Genomic DNA, 24928 nt, shown 5'->3' on the forward strand with positions numbered 1-24928 from the left:
ACGTAATATCAGCCTGCCACCACAGAACTGGAGGAGGCGGCTTTAAAAAGCTCTGAAGCTTAAATATTAACAGATATGGATTCGTAAATAAAAACACATCCGCGTTAGTCGGTGATCGGTGCGGCTGCGTGCAGTGGCTCGCGTTTGGGGCTTGCATCTGCAAATGCGCGAGCTTTTTTACGCAACGCGCAATTTCGCACCGTCGGGCCGGATGGGCCGAGTTTTAATTCAATCCGTTTATATTTGGACAATCTTGCCCAACGCATTACGCAACGCAACCCCAGGACTAACACACTGCACTCATTGTTTTGTAATATTTTATTTATCGGAACGAATTCACTTGCATTTTGCAAAATAAACTGCCTGTGTTACAGCGATGGTGTGGCGCCATCCCACTTTCTTATTTATTATATGTCTGTTAATTGTGATTTATTGAGATTGAGAACAAAGTAATGTATTACTTTTGCACCTTACTTTCGATTTTGCTTGTGGGTCAAGTGATGCTGCAAGGTCGCCGATTCATAGGAAGCGAGACGCCGCTTTCTGCTGAAGAAATGGACCTCAGAAGCATTCTGTACCATTTTCCTAGGAAGACCTTTATCCGTTATATAACAAAAAGTGCGTAATTTTGATTCCCTAAAAAAATACAGTTTACAATATTAACAAACAATGACCTCCAAATAATTTATCTGCGAGGACATCCTCATTGGCTGATGTAAATTCTATGAAATGTGACGCTATGATTATGATTAAGTACACTGCAATAGCCCTAAATCAACAGCCATGGACGGTAAAACGAAACTATTTCCCAAACAAACAGCTTTATCTTAAGGGCATACGGATGCTTGTGAAAATACCTTTGGATATTTTGGAGAGAATTGCTCAGTAACGTAATAATTTCCTTTACTGAACAAATAAGGTTGTCCTTAGGGTCTTGCGGTGTTGACGAAAACCTCTCTTGGTTAACTAGGTCGCGGCGTGGTAATAGACCTTGAGAAAGGCACTATGTCAACTAGAAAATTAGGCCAAGAATCTTTTGTTAGGGCAGGTAGGGTTTTATTTGCTTGATATCATAGAGCAAAGCAAGGTTGTTGGAATCCATGTCATAAACACGGTTAATTATGTTGTTTAAATTTTGAACCAAAAAGAAACTAGGGCGATGGCGCCAATTAAGCACAGTTGTACCCAATAATGGACGGCAAGGATTCAATGCCACATAGTTCATTCATGAACTTTACTAGTTATTATGATCATTAGTTATATGAACATTAGAGTTATGTTTAAAAAAGTGGTCCGTTTCTTAAAATTAGACTTTGCTTCTACATGACTCATTTTCCAGATACCTACTTGTAAAATTAAACTAATTTTAATGTAACACAATAGCTCCAATACAACTACATAGTTTTAAAACAGAGAAAATGAGCACAGGGAAGGCCTTGTCTATTTTGAATGATTTCTTCCAGGTAATCTTTTTACAGCGCAAACCAAATTGGTTTAAAATTACTTTATTATTTTTTAATTTTGTTGTATGTGAATACATGTCTTCTTTCATTCTTTATTATTCTTCTTAGCTTTTCATATGGTGCGATAAAGATTTAAGAAGAGCCGTAGGTACCTATAGTTACCGTATAAGTATAGCTAATTTACAGAATTCTGTTACACGTTTAACAATAAACATGCATGCAAAAAATACTCTACAAAATGAGACATTTACTGAACATGAAAATATTGTAAAGAAAATGATGGTGCATTGAAAAGAAACAGTTCTTGGAATTGCTATTTAGGTAGCCGATTGTATCATTAGCTTTGTGCTCTTCACTATTAGTGGAGACATTTATCTAAGTAGGTACCTACTTTTAGACCAGTTTTTTTTTGCTTGCTGACTTAACAAAAGCCCATTGTGACAGAAATCTGCCATAGGTAGTGGCGCTAGATAGGACATACATTGAAGATAACCAGGTATATACTTCAACAGGTTTTGAGATGACGCCTACCTAAGGGCATAGTCAGGATTGGTTACAGACGGCGATTTAGAGGCCTAGACCCCTTGACAAAAGAAGAAGTGGGATCCCTGGGTGAGAAAAAAAACGGAAAGTTACTGAACCATCCAAATAGGATATTTTGGTAATTTTGGTGGTAGGCTCTTCTTTGTGAAGGCCCCGAGGCTGTAGCTTTGGATACCCTCCCCTAATTCCAACCTTGGTTACAAGATGAAGAAAAGCTAGGAAAAGTAAAAGTGGCCGCAATACTTGAAGAAGGATCTCTTTCTATAGTACACACGCGCGCAACGCACGCGAGCGGATTTATACCTTTTGATTAGGTGCGCGTAATAAAAAAAATGTACCTAATAGCAATAGGGCATAAACGGTAGGGAAAACCTCTCTATGACCCTGAAACAAAGAAATGATGGGCCGGAACAAAATAGCAATGCTCTGTTTTAAGGGAAATCCAAAAATAATTGGCATGAGATTCGGCGATTGAATTTTCGCCATAAGGCCACCTTGTGATTAGTAAAGTTTTGTACAGTTTTGAAAACAAACGACTCACTTAGATTATACGTTATAACCTTCTTCATACTGAAAACCGACTCCCATCCAATCGGATATTTTTAAACATTTTCTCATATTTCCCAACATCCGATCAAGACGATCACGCTTCTGACTGCCGCCAGAGGCACTGCCCAAGCTCCTCATGAATCCCTATATAAATTGCAATACGATGCAATCGGGTTCACATCAACCTCCAAGCTCCAAGGTATACTTGAAGTAAACATGCATGAGGAATGCAAGCATGAGGGCGTGTTGGAAAGATCCCGTCGTCTGCCCTTGCGAGGATGTCTCGTGGAAAGAGCCTGAATCAGTGGCGGCAAGTGTGCCAAGGTACCCGCATGCTGATAGCGTTGCTTGCTGCATCACCACCGGTCGCGCAGACTAGGCGAGTTGCTTTCGAGTTACAGTTCAGTCCATTTCTACTTCTTGATTCTATGTAGAGTTCATTTCATTTGTGGGGTTATGTATGTAATAATTTTTAATTTAATTTTTTATTTTCCAATTTGGCGTGGACGTTTCTGATAATTTTATAAATAGATTATAGTTTTTTTTTCATGGCATTATTAGTAATTTAGTTATTACTTATTTACATTAAAAAATAATACGATTTTTTATATTGTGTTGTGGTAGCTCGCAACTCGCATTCCCTTCTATATACTGTGCCTAACCTAAAAAAGGCATCGAAAGCTAACAACGTAGGTTCAGTCCATTGGTAGGTATATAATAAAAAAAAAACAATTCAACCCTTGCCTTTAATTTTTTTTTATGCAAAATAGGTAGATCAAAAATCAAAATCAAAAAATGTAAAATTAGTAAAAACGCGTACCTATTGCCGTGCGTTATGGTCCCAAGCACTTTAAAGCTTAGTATTTTATAAACTGGAATCGACAAATTATCTTCAAACCTACGATGATTTTGAAAAACTTAGGACTACGGAACCCTAAAAAATCATCATCATCATCCTAGCATTACATGGAGGAACTTCAGATACTTACAACATCAGATACCCTACAAAATGTCACCATTATATTATACTAGCTTTTGCCCGCGGCTTCGCCCGCGTAGAATTCGGTTATCGCGCGCTGTTCCCTCGGGAACTGTGCATTTTTTCGGGATAAAAAGTAGCCTATGTCACTCGCTCGGGTCCATAAACTATCTCTATGCCAAAAATCACGTCGATCCGCCGCTCCGTTTCGACGTGAAAGACGAACAAACATACACACAAACACACACTTTCGCATTTATAATATTAGTATGGATGTAATTCCATGAGTCTGATTCATTTGGTTCGATGGTACTTTTATTTGTAATCTCGAAAGTACTTGAACCTCTTTGTTTTCCGTAGTAGGGTCCAGTTAAGGTTATTTATGTTTACGTTAATATTATTTTAATGGAATGCACCATCGACACAGTTATCTTCCAATTGGGGCACCCTTGCCTGCATGGAGGCTCGACTGCTCTACATTTACGAGAATTACTATTGCGTAGTTTTTAATCAGTTAATAATGCTTTCTTGGCATAACAATAAATAATCAGCAGGTGGTAGGACCTTGTGCAAGGTCCGCCCGGATTGCTACCACCATCTTGCTCGCTAATCCTGCTGTGAAGCAGCAGTGCTTGCACAGTTGTGTTTCGGCGTGGAGAGTAAGACAGCCGGTGAAATAACTGGCACTATATCCCATCTTAGGCCTCTAGGTTGACAACGCATCTGCAATACGTCTGGTGTAGCAGATGTTTATGGGCGGTGGTGATCTCTTACCATCAGGAGACCCACTTGCTCGTTTGCCATCCAGTCGAATAAAAAAAAATACACTACACACTTCCAAAAAAATAAATTAGTTGACCCATTTATGTTCTGGGCGTGGGTACCTAGTTGTTTCAAGGGTACATAGGTGAGGTCGATTACCAGTGAGGTTCGATTGGCTGACAACTACGTATAATCTAACCAACAAAAAGTTGGAAACTCCAGACTTTGTCACTTCAAAGTTCAATATCTCAAAAACGGCTGAACCGATTTTGATGAAACATATCTAAGAACCATCATATAAAAGAAACCGTATACAAATCGGTTCACCCGTTTAAGAGCTACGGTGCCACAGACAGACACACATAGCAGTCAAACTTATAACACCCCTCTTTTTGCGTCGGGGGTTAAAAAACAGACGGTCAGCACCTCGGAATGTAGAAAGGAGGAGATTCTGCCTTTTTGCCGACAGTATTGTTCCCAAATGATTCATTTAGGGGCTGTTTCACCATCCATTGATTAGCGTTAACCGACGGTTAAATGTGATGCCGTCTCCGTCTATTCGAACAAAACAAATAGAGACGGCATCACACCTAACCGCCAGTTAACACTAATCGATGGATGGTGAAACAGCCCCTTAATATAATAAAAGCCGTGGTGGCCTAGTGGTTTGACTTATCGCCTCTCAAGCAGAGGGTCGTGGGTTCAAACCCCGGCTCGCACCTCTGAGTTTTTCGAAATTCATGTGCGGAATTACATTTGAAATTTACCACGAGCTGGACATCGTGAGGAAACCTGCACAAACCAGCGAAGCAATTCAATGGTGCGTGTGAAGTTCCCAATCCGCACTGAGCCCGCGTGGGAACTATGGCCCAAGCCCTCTTGTTCTGAGAGGAGGCCTGTGCTCAGCAGTGGGACGTATATGGGCTGGGATGGATTCATTTTCCAACCGATTCATATGGATGAACAATTTTTTTTCTGAAACTGTAAACGATTCAGAATATATTTAAGGAATACTCGTAGTTTAGTTTAGTTTATTTATTCATTCAATATAAGATTACATTATAATTTACATAAATGTTAGTTAAGTATAAGAATAACCTGTAGAACCTTAAAACATTCATTCGTGACATTAAAGGTTTTTTTTAATAAAAAGATAAAAACGAGGACACAAACTGTCCCAACTCAGCATAATATATTTTTTTTACTTTTCCAAATCAAGTAGTTTAAAAAAAATGCATAGCTCTTTCGAACCCAGCCGAGTATGAAAAGAGTTATTTACGACAATGGACTTTAGTACGGTCGGTTCCCTAATTTATGTATCCACTTTTTGATACTAGTTGCATAGAAAAGTGGATACTTATGTTAGGGCACCGACTGTACAAATCCATGTCAAATTCCAATGGAAGAGTTACGACAGTGGACCTTATGTACATTGTACAATCCATGTCAAATTCAAATCATCATCATCATCATCCCAGCCTATATACGTCCCACTGCTGGGCACAGGCCTCCTCTCAGATCAAGAGGGCTTGAGCTATAGTCCCCACGCGGGCCCAGTGCGGATTGGGAACTTCGCACGCACCATTGAATCGCTTCGCAGGTTTGTGCAGGTTTCCTCACGATGTTTTCCTTCACCGCAAAGCTCGTGGTAAATTTCAAATGTAATTCCGCACATAAATTTCGAAAAACTCAGAGGTGCGAGCCGGGGTTCGAACCCACGACCCTCTGCTTGAGAGGCGATAGGTCAAACCACTAGGCCACCACGGCTTCTAATTCAAATTCAAATGTACTTAAGTAATTAATCTGCGCGGTCGTATCAGCTGGGGTCGAACTATGACTTAGTATGAGAAACATTTTCGTATTTCCGATAAAATTATGTGAGAAAATGCACACCTCTTCACTGTGATTGTGAAGCGCCTATACAAATAGTATTGCAAGCGCTTTCAAAGGCACATTAACCAAATCAAGTTTTCATTATTGCTTCAGGCGAACGTTTATTTTTAACCCCCGACGCAAAAAGAGGGGTGCTGTAAGTTTGACCGCTATGTGTGTCTGTCTGTCAATCAAAATATACCTCGTTGAGTTTCTTGCCGGATTCTTCTCAACAGAGGTTTTTCCGAACTGGTGGTAGATTTGTTTTTGACATTCATAAGTGCTTGTTTTAGCCTAAATTGAATAAAGATATTTTGACTTAGACTTTGTCTGTCTGTCTGTGGCACCGTAGCTCTTAAGCGGTTGAACCGATCTGAATGCGGTTTTTTTATTCGAAAGCAGGTTTTCTAGCAATGGTTCTTAGACATGTTTTATATATCAAACTTACAAGGAAAAGTATAACGGTTAAGTTTTCTTGAGAATATTAGTAGTTTAAGGGGCTGTTTTAACATCCATTGAGTAGTGGTAACTGGCGGTTAGGTCTGAGCCGTCTCTATTTGTTTTATTCGAATAGACGGAGACGGCATCAATTTAACCGTCGGTTAACGCTAATCAATTGATGGCGGTACAGCCCCTGAGTAAATAGCAGCCTTAGGTATAAAATACACCTAAACTTGGAATATTCCGTACAAAATACTAAATCCTTAGAAAAATATTACTTAATTTTTTCGTAATGGCTACGGAATCCAATTTCGGGCGTGTCCGACACGCTCTTGGCCGGTTTTGAGATATTGAGCTTTGAAGTGAAAATGATGAGGGTTTTCCAACTTTTTGTTTGTTAGGTTATCTTATTACAACAAATCACGAAACCACATGGGTTACATATTTGAATATCGAAAATTAAAATACCTACGTTTGAATTGTCGATGTTCAAAATATCGAAAATAAAAATTTCGACTGTTATACTTTTTTTTTGTTTTTACTTTACTGTTGTTACTGTGTGTTATATTGTCGAATGGTAAGATAACTTACGTCCAATATATCGAAAATCTAATTATCTACAAAAGTGACATCGAAAGATATAAATATCGAAGTACAGAGTATCGAATATCCCATGTGTGAACTATCACGTGATGACGTGACAGGGCTTTGCGGAGCTCCTATTCCGCCCAGTTGATGCGCTTCTTTAAAAATGACTAGGTTATGTAAAATAAATGTTATTAAGAGAAAGGAGCAATGAATAAAGTTATTACTATTATTATATTACTTTTTTTTTTTTTTTTTTTTGTTTTTTTTTGTTTTTGATAACACATATAAAGGGGTTTATTTATTCATTCAATACATCATTACATTATAATTAGGAAAAGCAATAAATACTATCTAACATCCAAGACTAAAACTATTTATAAACTAAACTATGTTACAAAATAAAAACGTCATCCAAATTTTCTGCCCAGGCATTGACCCCAGACACTGGCAGCATTACCTCTCTGAACTGTTATTCCTAATCTTTGCGAGAGGTAAGTGCCAGCCCTGTGGTCACCTGAGGCCAAAACCAGACGAGTAGATAAGTCCTTGATAATTTTTTTTGTGTCTTCCGACCATGGACCCATTGTCTCGAAAGAAAGCGCCGCAAACTCATGATAGTTTGTTAAAGCTGAGTATTTGCGGCGCTTGTTTATCTGAGCCTGTTCAGCAGCCGCCCCAGCTCTGAGCGCGGTGCTCTGGATGTGAGACGCGGCTAGAGTGTCGACACACGTCGCGTCCCACACCAAAGTTCGTCCCAAAGTGAATAAAGCACATTTGTATGTACGATATTTTAATTTTCGACATTCAAATATGTTGACATTTATAACTTAGATATAATGGTTATTGGTCATTTTTACTCATTCGGTATTTTAATCAATCCACATTTCAATCTTAGACATTTTAACCACAGGCTTGCAATATTGTGATACAATCGATATTTTAATTTTGGATATTCAACTATGTAACCACCATGGTACGCAATTCAGTTTTCTTGACTGTAGGTACATAAAATTATTCTTAGTCTAAAAAAACTGCACAAGCGCCTAGTCGAAACAACTCGTGACAGAAAAGCTGGCAGCTTTGCTTTAGTCAATAATAAGGCAATGCTACTAACTAGCTATAACTAGCTATACTTACTTATAGTATTCAAAGGAAGGAATGCGACCAAATTTCAACAGTTCCAACTCATAACTTTGTATGCTAATATTCCTAATATATTTTTACTAAGATCAGCCATTCTCGAAGTGTGCTTCCGCAGAAGTACTGTTCTGGCCATAATAAAAAAAATACTTAAATGTTTTTTTTATTTATTTTAGGGCTCCAGCAAATATTTAGTTTTCCAAAAGGGTTCCATCACCGAAAAAGTTAGAGATCCGCTGTCTTGCCAATATTAGTGCACAAATTTGCGGTACGGTTACAAATTTGAATATAAAAAATTAAAATACCTGCGGTTAAAATGTCGATGTTTAAAATATCGAAAATTAAAATATCGATTTTATCACAATATCAAAAGTTGTTATACCTATGGGTAAAAAGTCTAAGATTGAAATGGCGATTGATTAAAATATCGAATGAGTAAAAATGTCGATAACCATTCTAATCTAAGTTATAAATGTCAACATATTTGAATTTCGAAGATTAAAATATCGTACATACAAATCTGCTTTATTCATTGCTCCTTTCTCTTAATAACATTTATTTTACATAACCTAGTCATTTTTAGCACTCGCCGGCCGCTGCCGCGGCAAGTTCGCTTCACTCGCTCGGCTCGTGCGTTGTTGTGGTCACAGTTCTAACCTAACCGAACCAGAAATTTTTGGTAATTCATTATTTTACTGAAATGTCTATAATGTTCAATAAGTTAGGTTAGGTTAGTATTGCGTCAAAGCGCGAAGTGCCTCAACTGGGCGGAAAAGGAGCTCCGCAAAGCGGAGCCCGTCGACCCTGACACGTGATAGTTCACACATAGGATATTCGATACTCTGTACTTCGATACATTGTACTTCGATATTTATATCTTTCGATGTCACTTTTGTAGATAATTAGATTTTCGATATATTGGACGTAGGTTATCTTACCATTCGACAATATAAACTTTCCGTATTTTGAACATCGACATTTTAAACGTAGGTATTTTAATTTTCGATATTCAAATATGTAACCACCAGGGTATAAGCTTTGTGTCATCTTGACATCCCATTGTCAAAGAAATCACAGTGAAATGTATTACGAAAAGATTCCATCTTGGTATGCGATTCAGACCCGCGCCGGGCGGAATCTTTTCGTAATTAATTTTGCTGTGATTTCTGTGGCAAATAATATAAATTTAGGTGTCAACATGACATGACATTAGTAAAAGAAAGATTCCACCCTTGTGCATGATTCTGTTTGTTTGACTGTACAGTCCGCATCAAAAGTAGCTATACACTTTCGTACTTTGTCGTTTTAAGATAACTTACTTTACAGATTTTGATAGATGTTTAAAGATTCATTAAATTTTACGTAAAAATAAAAAAATAGTAATGGGTCATTTTTTTTATTACTTTGCCCAATGGGGATAGACATTATGTATAATGCCCGGGCAATGTAGTTAATTCAATAGTTTTTATCAAATTGCTATCTCATATTGGTCATTATTGGTCATTTTTGTTTGTTTCACTAACACTACGGTAAGCATCGTACATTTAACTAACACCATGTACCTAACATATTTATAAGTAATACTAACAACTGATGGATCCTAGTTATCTGAATAAATAAATTTTATTATTATTATTATTATTCATAATCAGAGAGCGGAATTTTTATGGCATTTTTTGACCTGTCATAGCGACTCCTCATTTATCGACTCTACCTAAATGATGTCGATATTATTACCCCCTTATTCATAAAACTTAACAAGCCTATGTTAACTAACAAATGCTTTGTCCCTTTCTAACAAATACAAATGTCGATGTGACAGATAAGGACAAACCAATTTTAGCGGCATTTTAACTAAAATAAGTTTGATTGTCGTTTATGAATAAGGGGGCTAGACTTTAAATTAGATTGTCGTAAACTTATCATGTTATGTAGAGCGTTTGACTGTAAAAGAAGTAGTTTAAAACCGGAAAATATGAAAAAAAAAACATCTATTTCTTTTATAGACACATTAGTGAAACACTTGTTAACATTACAACAGAAGAATTTAAACATGAGATGAAAAAATCAGAAATTTTTATCCATTCATTGTTCATTGCCTTGCATATGTCTATTTCAGATTTTCAACTGCTCGAAAGTTAATTGGAAGAGATCGTTCTTTAACTTAATGCAGCCTATTGTTTACCTCTACTTATAATCTTCTTTAGTACTTGGGCCAATCAACTTTTTTATCCACACTAATCTGTCCGCGATTTTTTTCAAACAATTGTAGATTTTTGTAAGTAAACATGTTTTTCCTGTAATTTAAATAGATGGTGTACATGAATGCATGCCTCCTACGTAAGTTCAACCTATTAAACCGTGAAATATCTTGTTGGAAGTACGATTTTTTGGTAACGCCAGAGACAATTTTGGTAACGCAGGAGACGCCCATAGTGTCGGTAAAATAGTTGATTGGCCCATCTATCACCTGGCAACGCGAAACGCACACGCCACTCGTCGGTTGTTTTCGTACTATTTTCTCATGATTTAAATGCAGCATAGGTACAGTCACCAGCACCAATATCTGAAACAACAAGCGTGCATAAATATCTGATACGAATCTATTTCTAGGGCCGGAAGGACGTGTCAGATATTTTTGCACGCTCAACTGTAGCAGATATTAATGCTGTGTTGAAAACGTCTGTATTAGATAGACATACAGAAAAAAAACAATTAATAATATTAATTTGTCTAAATACTACTAAGTTGACTCCACTTAACATCAATTAGGTATTATAAATTACGCAATCAAAAAGTTTGCGTGTGGTTAAACCCCATTTGAATCCCTCATGCCACAATTATACTATTACGATAGCAATTCTCGTTAAACTGCCGTGTATTTGTTATGGAATGCATGGCGGTTATCATGGTGGATATAACAGCGTGCGGGCGCTTCTGTGGTACATTTGGGAGTGTTGCCAGGACTCTGCTGCTCAGTGAAAGTGGACAGTCCTTTGGTCCGTCAGTGTGACCACGGATTCGCGAGGTGCGTGGTGCGCCATTGCGTTCCTTTTACGAACCGTTAACTTGCCAGTGTAAGTTTTTTAAAGTGTATTTTTTTTATATGAATTTTAAATGTTGAGTGGTTGTTGAGGTAGACACATTCAGCCAGCGTTGAAGTTTATCGTTTGTTTATTAATGACAGAATTACTAAAACACAACTTTTTTAATTGTTGCATACTCTTTTGTTAACATTTTTCAGATTTTTTTGTACGTAATTACATCATAGAAATAATTAGGTATGTAGATTTTTTATTGAATACATAGTTTATATACGATGTGTAGTTAAAGAAAGAAAGAAAGAACGGTTTATTTTGGCTCCATAAGTACCACCTAAAACTAAGACTAGAACTAGCACTAAAACTATGTTACTTGGTGATACGGCAGGATATCAAAAAGGGTCTCCACTCAGCATGTGTTGCCGCACATTATGTGCAGTAACGCTGGTTTTCTGTGGAGCCCAAAGTTATGGAATAGATTAACAAAAAACTGGCAAGAATATTTTATCAAAATTTTAAAATGTTCTCGAAAACTCTTCAACCTTGTATAGCTATTAAAATTTTCGGTTAACTGTAAAATTCAATTATTAAATTTTTTGATGTTTACCTAAGTCACAAAAAAACCAGTGAAAAAAATTGCCTACACATGTCTATTACATTGTCTTCAATGTGGGCCAGAGAGTGACATATAGGCTACTTTTTATCCTGGAAAAATGCACAATTCCCGAGGGAACAGCACGCGATAACCGAATTCCACGCGGACGAAGCCGCCGGCAAAAGCTAGTTGGTAAATATAGGTATTTAGACTCAGTTTTAGTTTTGTTTTTCTTAATACTTGACGTATTTGTTTTTTTACTTAACTATCTCGACAAACTCGTGACTAGCTGTAAAAAGTTTTTAATAGGTAAATGCCATGAGTTCCTTCTGAAAAATGTTACTTCAGATTTTACGAAGGGTCACACACAAACCCTGTATGCAAAGTGAGCCGTTATTTATTATTATTGGCCGCTATGTATGCTCGTCAATGCATCGTATAAATAGATTCACGACATTGATCTGCAGAGCCTGTAGGCCTAGTTAGTTTAATCGTCCCACTTCTATTAAAGCCGATTGCAACTTTCTTTTCCGGTAAACGCTTTGTAGAGGAACAGGAAAATGCAGCTCTCTAGTTGTAGCGCCTACGCCGGGAAGCGCCTGCGCATACAAATCGGGAGCACGATGCGGGCGCCATACTTTAGTATTTACCGCCATTTGTAGGTCAATGTCGTCAATTTTTTTGTACCTAAAGTATATTTGAGTATTCTTTAAATTGATTATTTTTTACTTAAATAATTGATTTTCAATGTAATTTTTATGCAGCCTTTGGCCCGATTTTTTTAATTAGATACAACGATCAAAAATAATAACTTACATATCGATTATTGTCCGGAATTTGAAATAATACGTGGAGTAATAAAAAAATACAACCCTAATTTATATTGTTGATTAATCGAAATATTTATTTGAGTTGTGTTGTGCTTTAGTTTTATAACAAAATACATACCGTAAACTACTTCAACTTTGCCCTCTGGCCCCAACATTGCCTGATTGGATTTAGAGTCTATGACTTAGCACTCTTATAGGTTTTAAACTTTTATCTACAAGGGAATTATTATTACGGAGGGATAAAAGTTTAAAAACCTAAAGGGTGCTGAGTTATCGACTCTAAATCGAATCAGGCAATGTTGGGGCCAGAGGGCAAAGTTGAAGCAGTTTACGCTACCTACTGACTATTACATACCACTTTAGCATAGTATTAAGGTAGGTAAGTGATATGTTTTTAATTATCGACCCATTTGCTTATTTAGGGCGACTGCTCCCAGAGGGTTTAGAAATTTTTACTTCAACTTTTTAGATGAAATTCAAAGGAATTGGAATATATTAATTTGTAAAATATTAACTTAGGGTTTAAAAAAGTTTCCTTTACACATTCGCCACCTCATCCGCGTTAGCTGGCGGGTTACTCTGAAATTTGAAATTCTTAGTTCGAATGGTGCTATCTCTGTCACTTTCCTATTAAATACTATTAGCGTGAGCGGAATGGAAGGATACGAAGTTCGAAAATCGGAGTTGGTACATAGGGGGAGACCGAGGAGAGTTGTGACAGAGGAGAGTAGTGACAGCGTCGATTTTTTGGAACTTATTAACTGCTAGCAAACTCGCAATAGCGCGCGTTTTTTAATTCAAGTTTCGAGCTAGGAAACGCGCCTTGTTGCGAGCTTGCTAGCAGTTAATAGGTTACCAAAAACCGACGTTGTCACTACTCTCCTCTGTCACAACTCTCCTCGGTCTCCCACCTACCTACCTACCCTGAAATCCTGCCCTCATAAGGGAAAGGGCGGTATCTCAAAAAGAAAAACACTTGAGCTTAAGGCATTTTGAATCAGATGGTATAAAAAAACCGAGAAAAATATTTTTGGGATACCGCCTTTTGCCTTCATGAGGACAGGATGTGGGTTTCAAGAGTTTCGGCTACGGATCATACTCGATCAAGAACAACGGATGAGCGAAGGATGAGTTATCTCAAAAATAAAAGTGCAAACATCTCTCAAAACAGGTCTGTCAATCGGCGTATGCTAATTCCACTGCCGGTAGCGGTACTGCCAAAACGCGAGTTGATTGACCCCGTCCTTATTTTACTTGCTAATAAATGATCGAAGCGGTTAATTAAGAAAAAAACCACGGCCAATTGCGAGTCTGATTCACGCATGCAGGGTTACGTACAAAATTGACATGGCAATAACGCTTTAACAGCCGTATTTATAAAATTCCAGTTTCAGCAGAGCCCTGCTTCTAAGCAACATCTATCTTACTAATAATTAGTTTTAAATATTATTTTTTTGAAGGTAGCACAGATTCTAATTTATTAACAGAAAAGCACAGTTATAACACATATACAAAATTTTAAAAAATACAACTACTATCTAATCTACTTACTATTTACAAAACTTATACTAAATAGAAAATGTCTTTAAATATTATTGTTTATATGTATGTTAGTCTGTAAGGTATTTATTGTATGGGCCAAGTTGCCCGAAATAAATGGATTTATTATTATTATTATTTCGAAGGATTGGTTTTTCTCAGCTCTAGGATGGTATTAACTACATTCCGGTTATCCACCAAGTAAATATAGCACAAGAGTTGTAGATTAAATATTTTTTAGGAAGGCTGCGGAGGGCTATTTTCAGGGTCTAGTTGCATGAACTTTCTCACTATTCTGCATGAATTAAGTATTGCGGTTTTTTTTTAAATTGTGTAAACGTATGATTTTATGCGTAAAATTTTAAGCTATGGTGTAGGTGGTTTGGGATGACGCATGTTCGATACGACTTATTGGAACTACGTACACTTTCTCCTGTCTCCATAGTCTAGCAACTTCGTCTTTTCGGTCTGCATATTTTGTTATTTTTTCCGTGATGGTCTTCTAAAATTGTGTGTGTGTGTGTTATTGAAATGTCTATGAGGTATGTAGTTTTGTTAATTTTACCTATTAATGTGATGTCAGGTCTATTATAGTGGATAGTACGATCTGCGAGTATGGCGCGGTCGTAGTATAATTTGTGTGTTGTGTTCTCAATTATACCTGTGGTGTGTATTTGTAGTACGGGGTGTGTGTGTCTTGTATGAGTTTATGTTTGTGTGCCAGGTTTTGAAGGATGATGTTTGCGATTTAATTGTGTCTGTGTGTCTAGTATGTCTGTGTTTGTGTTGTGCATGCTCCGGTTATTATTACTATTATACAGCCATTTTATATTGTTTAGGTGAGCCCCGTTTATTTTTAATTTTATTATTTTTTGATGTCGGTTGTGACAATATAAATACACATTTTGGATAAATTTCAGCTGTCTATCTATTACGAGAGATAAAGCTCTGTGACAGACGGACAGAGTAGAGACATTAGCCTTCGGATAGGTATGGAACCGTAAAAATAGCATTTGACGGGTTTCTACTGGTCAACTTGGGCTAGATATGTGACTAGAGGCGGTAGTTAAGTCATTATCCTCCAGCGATTAACAGCTCTTTATTATTCAAATATAATTTCATTAGAAATATATACCAGGAGATATATTATAGAGACTGTATCCTGCAGACAAACTGTGTAAACAGTTTTGCAGGGCTATGTGCAAAAAACTATGTAAAAAATAATGTCAAATAAATATTTTTGCCATTCATGCATGCCATGACGTAGGTAATTGCATCGAAATATCGGTAGCTTATTAAAGGTATAATCACGGTCATTATCCTACAGCAAATATGCCTCCAACGATTATTGCCACGACGGGAGGACAAGCCGCAACGATTTTGATCAAACAAGTTTCAGCTCTATCTGACAGGAAATAAGTTAGCTATGCATTCTTATTGTACTAAAAACAATTACTTTGCTCATCATTTACGACCTTATGATATACATAGTTACGTCTATTCTATGCAACAAATGTGTGTCCAAGCTCCTCCATCTCCACACTGTAAGCACTCACACAAATCATACAAACCTCACGATCGCACTACACTGACGCGTTGCAAACTCAACGAGCTCATCCTCACAGGAACGCAACTGTTCACACTGTGGACATCAAGATGAAGTCTAACATAGTCCAGTAGCATGGTGAACGGTTGTGTTGCACTAACGATGAGCTCTGGTTGAGTTTGAAACGCGTCAGTGTAGTGTGGTGGTGGTGATATTTGTGTTTATGTGTGTTCTTACATGCGGAGGTGGAGAAGCTGCATAACACACATTTGTTGCATAGGTATAGACGTATAGGTAGTTCCATCAGAGTTAAAATGAATGACCACACACACAGCTACAAAAAGAACTGATTGCACAAAAGGAATGAAATGAATGAGTAAATGTCAAAATCCTGCTGTCATTACACGACATGTTCTTATGTGCGTGACCTCAACTCTGGTGGAACAACCTAGCTATCATAAGATTCGCGGGTGAGCAAAGTATATGGACCTCCGCAACAAAACACCTGATTCAATAAATCATTCTTAGAGCGTTTTCAAATTATCCGATTCTATATCGGTATCAGACGCCGATACGATATCGGCGCAAGTAAAATGTATGAAATATGATCCGATATCGGATCGGATAATGTAAAAGAGATACATATTTCATACATTTTACTTGCCCCGATATCGGTATCGGCGTCCAATACCGATATCGGATCGGATAATCTGAAAACCCTCTTATTGTTCCAGTTCAATTTCAACATGCGGTGGTTAGTGGTTATATGCCTGGTGAGTGTGGCGAGTTGCCATCCAACGCAGGCGCCAGAGCAGGAGAAGGGCTTCATAGACTGGGTCAACCAGCTCCTCGGGGCTACTTCGACAACTACCCTGCGCCCTACCCAAGACCCGCCGGATGACTGCCCTTCTTGCCGTAAGTTTTTTTGATACAACCGCAAAAAGTAACCAGATGCTGGTTTTAATGCTGTGAAGCGATATTGCAATAAATTTTAAGTTTAGTCATCATCCCAGCCTATATACGTCCCACTGCTGGGCACAGGCTTTCTCTCAGATGAGAGAGCTTGGGCAGTAGTTCCCACGCGGGCCCAGTGCGGATTGGGAACTTCACAAGCACCATTGAATTGCTTCTCAGGTTTGTGCAGGTTTCCTCACGATGTTTTCCTTCACCGTAAAGCTCGTGGTAACTCAGAGGTGCGAGCCGGGTTTGAACCTGCCTGAAGTCTGCTTGAGAGGTCATAGGTCAAACCACTCGGCCAAGTTTATTAACTATCAATTCGTAAAGTCAAGAGGCACCGACTTCGGGCTAGTAGGGTACCTAAAAAAATTTTTCAAGGGTTTTGTAGTCGGTTCCATTTTCCGTTTTTTTTTTTTTTTTGGAGTCGGTTTTACTTTTTTGTTAAAAAATTTCTTTATTACAAATTGTGAACAGAATGCATGTGAAACTTGTTACATCACTGTCATAATTATTGTAGTAGCACGATAGGACAATCATGTCTACTATGTTACCTGTTGATTTGTTCTGCTCATCCAGTTAGCTACTTATTGTAGTTAACCTCACCTACTTTTCTAGGCAAGCCGTGTTCAATTGCCCTTCAATTCGTGATTACACATAAGGTAAACGTCCGAGTGATCGACACGCTGATGCCCAATAGATGACACCCTGCTGTCATCTCTATTGCTAATGACATAAGATTAAAGATGGCAACTATTGGGACAGCGACGAGCACTCGGACGTTTACCTTAAGTATAGGGTACCTATATTGCAACTATACCTACCTACTTATTGAATCATCACAGATTGAAGGGTCCTTGTCAAATACATGCTTGAAAGACACTATACTAGAGTTACCAGGAAACCAATATCTAGTTTGAAAAATATGGTCAAGTGCGAATCGGACACCGAGGGTTCATATTTTTATTATATGATGTAACTAAAAATTTACGCTTTTCGCAATTTTTCCTTTATCTGTGCTATAAGACGTTGCTTCGTACCATTCTGAGTTCACGGGAAGTACCCGTAGGTTTTGATTCCCTTGCGAGTGTCGAAAATTTGCAGCATAAACGGCTGTATCTTTTGATTGCGTTGGCTTTCAAGTTTGATTTTTTCATAGCTCCAAGGGACAGTAGACCTGAGTATTTGATATGAATTTCAGCTTGATACCTCCACGGGTTCCTGAGAAAAAGGGTCTTGACAAACAGACAGATAGACGGACAAAAAGTGATCCTATAAGGGTTCCGTTTTTTCCTTTTGAGGTACGGAATCCTAAAAAAAAGATCCAGGTTGTCGTAGATCCACCACCTTGCGTCCACATTGCATTTACGCATGACAGATACGAGTACAACGAGCCGAGAGGAACGGTCCTTGTGACTTACAGGGGAGGCCTCTTTCTGGCTGTGGACCTCTTTCGGCTAACGATACTACTTAAATGCAGTGGCGGAGTAACAGGGGGCGGAAGGGGCGGCCCGCCCCCCGGGGGGGGGGGGGGCAAATGTCTCCGCGTTCCCCTGATCAAATCCTAAACAAGACTAAAAATGTGCTTAGTACCTACATTTTTTTAACTACTTTTTTTTTAAAGCTGGGGGGCCTCATTGCTTTGCCGCCCCGGGCCTCTGACGGGCTTAGTCCGCCACTGCTATGATATTTAGAGCCACAGAAGCATAGGACTGAACTCATTCCATGTTCCTAGAATGCGGCATCGCGCGGACTCGGCGGCGCATCGTGGGCGGTTACGAGACAAGACAAAGGAGCTGCCCTGGATGGCGGTGCTTATGTACAACGGACGCTTCTACTGCGGCGGTTCTTTACTCAACGACCTCTACGTGCTCACTGCCGCGCATTGCACTTCTGGGTAACCGCTTCTCACACGTTTTAACCCCCGACGCAAAAAGAGGGTGTGCTATAAGTTTGACCGCTATGTCTGTGGCACCGTAGCTCTCAAACGGGTGGACCAATTTGAATGCGGTTTTTTTATTTGAAAGCAAGGTTTCTAGCGATAGTTCTTAGACATGTTTCAACATAATCGGTTCAGCCGTTTTTGAGATATTGAACTTTGAAGTGACAAAGTTTATACTTAACAGTTTCGGACAAAATTCTAACTTAAAATTTGCCCCTAGTTTCCGGAAAGAGCGAATGTCGGTACGGTTCCTGGAACACGACCGGTCCAACCCCAACGAGACTAAGACCATAGACAGGAAGGTTCAAGCCATCATCCGCCATCTTCGCTACAATCCTGGGACGTACGACAACGATATCGCGCTGCTCAAGCTGGATCAGAGGGTAAGAAATAATGAAGAAATTGTTAAATTTACTTATGTAGCTTACATATTTACTTACGTAATAACTAGCTGTTGCCGACGTCTTCGTCTGCAAAGAATTCGTTTCTCACACCCTCAAGGGAATTATAAATACATAATCCGGGATAAAAAAATCCTAAAAAAAAATCATTTAATTCGGAAACGGGTTCATCTGGTTGTTAGTTTTTAGTTAGTGACAAAAAAAAAAGCTTATATACTATGTTAGTTCTTAGTTACATAGAAATATCTCATCCTATTCCACCTCACGATACCCATTTATAACATGGAGATATGAGCGTCCAAACCGCGGAGTCAACCTATCCAATCATTGCCATTATAGGTACTTACACGTTTTTAGGATATAAAACATCCTATGTAAAACGTACTTTCCAAACACGTTCTCTGTACTAACATTTCGTTATGATCGTTGCGTTTTAACCGTGAAGAAGAGAGCTAAGCAAATAACATGTCGTACACATTTAATAATTTTGGATAGATTTAAAACTGTAAAATTTTTTACGAATAATATTTCAGTAACTGAACTATTTAACATATGTGACATCAATTCGTTATGAATCACGAATATTTAGTATTCAGTATTCATTTATTTGGCGAAAACATAAAATACCTACATAAGACTTATTCTAACAATTACGAAATTATGCACCCTCGTAGGATAGATAGCCACAATTGTTATGTATGAATTTAACCTAATTCCATTACAAAATAAAGGTTAAATATCTTAGGTACCTGCCATTTATTATAATACGGGTGTGTCCTGTAATACGAGCAAAAATTAAAACATAGATCGTCCTCGTCAAACTGAACAACATTAGTTCAGCAACGTTTAAAAATAATAGTCTTTGAATTTTTCTTTTTCATACAATTTAAATACTTCTATCAATGTACGCTATCCTAGAACACAACTGACGTCGCCTGTCAAGCTAAAACCATCAATTTTGCTTTACATTGGTTCTCCGAATAAACTTAAGTGTAATAAAAAATTAAAAAAAACTAATTATTTTTAAAAGTCGCTGAACTATGTTGTTTGCGGAGTATGGTCTATGTTTCAATTATTTGCTCATATTACAGGCCACACCCGGTATTTATGCGGGATCCTGCAAGAATTTTCCTGATATCTTGCTTTAAATAGGTGTCTAACTGAGTAATTTGCTTCGTCACTCAGATTTTAAACAAGTTATATTTACTGCGCATTGGATACGTATAAAAACTACATGAATAGATTATTTTTAAACTACGAGAAATATTATTTTGTGACTTAAAAAATATGTAATTACTTAGTACCTACGTAAACTATTACAACATGGATGGTATGGAGGGAGATGGGAGGAGGGAAGATAAAATGAGTGCGATCGCGAGTGCCAAATCGGTAGACAATACGGCCACAGGTTTCAATACTTCCTGCAGGTAGACCTAAGCAACGCCTTGAAGCGCATACGTAGCGGCGACGACGAGAGTTCCGGCGAGGAAGGCAACGACGAGAACGACGAGGACGATGAGGAAGACGTAGGCTTGCGCCCTGTTTGCCTGCCCACTGCTTCCAAGTCGTACGACGACTACACCGCTATGGTCTCTGGCTGGGGCACCACTGAGGAAGGTGGCTCCGTTTCTAATACTTTGCAGGAGGTAAGGAAATTAGGATTTATAATGTAACCATAACCATGTAGTTACCTAAGCTTGCGAAGAGCGCTTCCATTAAGTATTATAGTGACTCTTTTTAATATCCTAGATACAGAATGTTCTAGGATTCGTAGATTAACACAAAATATAATCAATTATGTATACCAAACTAAGGAAAGGCTTAGGTATTATGTACAGTCACGGGCAAAGACGGACAAAGTACCAAAAATATGTATACACGATTTTATGCACAACATTAAGGCGGTGTATACATATTTTTGCACGCATTTGCCTCTAAATGCACGCATGACCCAATACAAAGAGGTCTCATCATTCTCATTGACGATAAGACGTATGTACGTACGTACCTTGTTGATTATCCTCCTTTAAACTCCTTATCTTGTAAACTTTTGTATTGTCTTTGACTCATCCTCATTTCGATATAATAATAATTATTACCTATATGGAACTGTTGCCTTATTGTCTTATGCATTCGAGTTCAACATCGTTTTCACCACTTCTTTCTGTCACTGTCTGAGTACCTACCTATAGGTGAGGGTGGTAAAGAGATGGTGAATGTGATTGCAAGCGTCCGAGCCGAGCGCAAGACAACACGGCCATTTACTGGAGTACTTAGTGATTAAAGTGTAAACGATTCAATTGGTTCACTGATTGAATGGGATTATCTACCGCCATTAACATGCAACACCAAGGGCTAGGAAGATGGCGAAACCAAGAGGTCTACAGCATAATTAAAATGATATGTACATCACAAGTAACACAACAAACACAGTGGCTATTTGAAGGACTGTGCGACGGAATTATTTATTTATCCCTGTCCATGATAATCATTAACATAATACGCATTGATATAATGTCTCTTTGACCAATAGACTGAATTTTGTATCCGCATTTATAATAGAAAAAAACGTATGCAATTTCAAAGATTGTTTTCAGCTGTAAGATATTATTCTTATTTTAATTGATTTTTTTTTAATTCGACTGGATGGAAAAGCAATGGTCTCCTGATGGTTTGGATAGGCCCATAACATCTGCAACACATATTGCAGATGCGTGCCACCTAGAGTCTAAGATGGGATACCTCAAGTGCAGTAATTTCATCGGTTTTTACTCTCCACGCCGAAAACACAACAGTTGCAGCACTGCTGCTTCACGGCAGGATTAGCGAGCAAGATTAGGTCATCAGTAGAGCTACCCAGGGCCGGATTAACCATGTCGGGGCCCTAAGGCAATGTAAATCTCCGGGGCCCTTTTCAGACATTTGAAGATCAACAGCTCTTTTCAAGTCCAATCAAATTAACTGACAGCATGCGTCGAAAGGATGGTATTTTACAATAGAATTTTTACTTTAATGAAACATTTTCAACGTTGGTTTGGATAGGTCTTAACTAAATGTAAACAAACTTCAGCTGCCGAGATTTGGTACGTTCAAGGTTTTTAATATGTTTTCATCACATTGCTCGTAAACAGTGTCGTAACATGCACGCTACCTTGGTTGCAACCCCCCAAATAAAACCTCGACCTTAATGTGCTTGTCATGAAGCCCGTGGTCGGTAAATGAGTCTTTGCGCGTACAATTTTTCTTGTCATGAAGCCCAAAGTCAATGCCCTTACTGATACCTACTGCCGCGCGCGTTGCTGCAGGACCACATGCACAGTAGGTACGCACGTTGCGGCGCATGCTGCGGGAGGAGGAGGGCGGCGCTACCATGACCGCAGCCTAGGTATTGGCAATATTTAGAAGAATTATATTTTTTATTTTACAAATATAAAATTTTACTCGCAAATGTGATGAAAAACATTGTATGTCGCACGGGCGGTAGAATTACGAACATCGACTCATTAATAGACTCTCATTCGTAATTCCTTATTTACCGCCCTTAAGACACAATGTACTATTAGATAGTTTAGTGGAGGAATTTCAATATTTAAGACACCAATTTTGGCGTTGTTTTGTTTACATTTAGTTAAATACCTATCCAAACCAAGTATAGTCCCCTAGGAATAGAATAGAATAGAAAACGTTTATTCGCATTTCGCAAATTACAGGCAGTAGTAGAGGCAGTTGCCTATTCCACCTTATGGTTAATCCGGCCCTGGGGCTCTACGAAATTCGAAAATCGAAGTTCGTCGGTATCGTACCGATCGTCCCGCTGAAGCTAATATTTAAATAATATTCTATTATGCTAGTATTTTTATTGGCCAATAAATTAGACGACCGGATGGCCAAGTGGTTGGAAACCTGACTACGAAGTTTGAGGTCCCGGGTTCGATTCCCGGCCGGGGCAGATATTTGTGTGAATAACACGAATGTTTGTTCTCGGGTCTTGGATGTTTAATATGTATTTAAGTGTGTATTTATCTATATAATTATGTTTATCCGTTGCCTACTATCCATAGAACAAGCTTTGCTTATTATAGTTTGGGACTAGGTCAATTGGTGTCGTCAAGTGTCCCATGATATTTATTTTTTTTTATTTTAAATAAATTATTTCATACGAGAGCGAGAGGGACGGTACGATACGAACTTCGATTTTCGAATTTCGTAGTAGCCCTACAGGCCCAGTTTCTCGAAGCATATTATATAGGATTTATTTATTACGCATTTTTACTCAAATAAAAACAAAGAAGTACAGATTGAATTAAATAAAAATAATACTAATAAGAAGAAGACAAAGAAAACTTACCTAAGAAACCTTAACTAAGTATATCTAATATGTTACTATGAAATAAAAATATAAAAAGAAAACCCCGTCCAAAAGATCTGCCTGTGGCAGAGTTCCCATGATGCTGGCCGCATTACCCTTTGGACCGCAAGTGCGATCCGCTGGGATAAATACGTACCAGCTCTTGGTCCAGAGGTGTCGATCAACGGTCATATATATCAAGTGTGTAATTTTCTCATACAATTTATTTTATTATTAGGCTAATAGCTTTGAGAAACAGGGCCAGGTGGACACCGTGAAAAATATCAAAATTTTAATCAACTTTTAATTCCAGGTGTACGTGCCCATAATCTCCAACGTGGACTGCCGCAAAACTGCGTACAAGCACCGCATCACCGACAACATGCTGTGCGCGGGGGAGCCCGAGGGCGGCCGCGACGCCTGCCAGGGGACTCCGGCGGCCGCTGCACGTGCGAGACAACGCCACCAACACGTGGCAGAAGTCGCGTCAGTTATGGTTACGTCATTACCTACTATGAGTAAAATTTTTCATCTTGACCCCTTCAAGCCTTATAAGTTACCTACAATAAATCGACGTTGTCACTAGTCTCCTCTGTCACAACTCTCCTCGTCTCTCCCCTACCTAAGAAACGGACGAGGGCAACTTAAGAACGGATTCGCTTGGAAGAGACTTAGATGGAATAGGCGAATTACAATTTTCCGACTGCGAGGCGATCAGCAGTGTCTGATTTAAAGATTAGTTGACACTTGGTTTTAAGTTACTGAACATAGGCTGACGGGTTAGAATCAGGACCAAATTGAACTTCTATTTTTGTATCACTCCGTCTCTTTTTTAACCGACTTCATAAAATAAGGAGGTTTATCTACTTATGTTTTTTTTACAGGGTGTGTGTCGTGGGTGAAGGCTCGCGCGCGCGCCGACCGCCCTGGCGTGTACACCCGCGTCAACCGCTACTTGACGTGGATAAAGACGAAATACGCGCGACGCCTGCTACTGCAATTAGTGACAACCAAGAGACATAGCACACTTGCATATCGTTCCAATATTCGTCCTTTCTCACACAATATGGTTAGAAATAGAGGCTACTGTCAGCGACAAAAACTAGCTTGCTAGAGTATGTCTGCCCTTGGTATACTTGTGGAATGGAAGTGATGAAATATCCTCAATGTTCTTGATCCAAAGCAAAATAAACTTTCTCAGGGTCTGGATGTCAACTTGTTATATCAGCTTTCTTAGCCACCATCTTTTCATTATAGAGGTAGTTATGAAGTCACAAATGTAACTAAAGCAGGTTGATTCATATGAGCTGGCACAAATGAATTGAAAGAATGTCACTTGTCACAGTGTGAGTGCCGTTCTTATACAGGGGCCTCCTAATATTTTGTAAACAAGTG

At 38.6% G+C, this 24928-nt stretch overlaps 1 protein-coding gene across 1 annotated transcript in view; it reads left to right on the forward strand.

Moving 5' to 3' along the window:
* The first annotated feature begins 11260 nt into the window (after nucleotides 1–11260).
* The window catches only part of LOC141434463 (transmembrane protease serine 9-like), a 19953-nt gene continuing 6285 nt past the window's right edge, over nucleotides 11261–24928 (forward strand). The window contains 7 exon segments of the mRNA XM_074096883.1: nucleotides 11261–11414; nucleotides 16623–16803; nucleotides 18578–18628; nucleotides 18631–18739; nucleotides 19005–19167; nucleotides 20613–20831; nucleotides 23847–23982. Of these exon segments, the coding sequence (XP_073952984.1) occupies nucleotides 16635–16803; nucleotides 18578–18628; nucleotides 18631–18739; nucleotides 19005–19167; nucleotides 20613–20831; nucleotides 23847–23982 (847 nt within the window). The 5' untranslated portion in view covers nucleotides 11261–11414; nucleotides 16623–16634.

Source organism: Choristoneura fumiferana, chromosome 13 (assembly GCF_025370935.1).
Source record: "Choristoneura fumiferana chromosome 13, NRCan_CFum_1, whole genome shotgun sequence".
In the NCBI taxonomy this organism is placed as follows: domain Eukaryota; kingdom Metazoa; phylum Arthropoda; class Insecta; order Lepidoptera; family Tortricidae; genus Choristoneura; species Choristoneura fumiferana.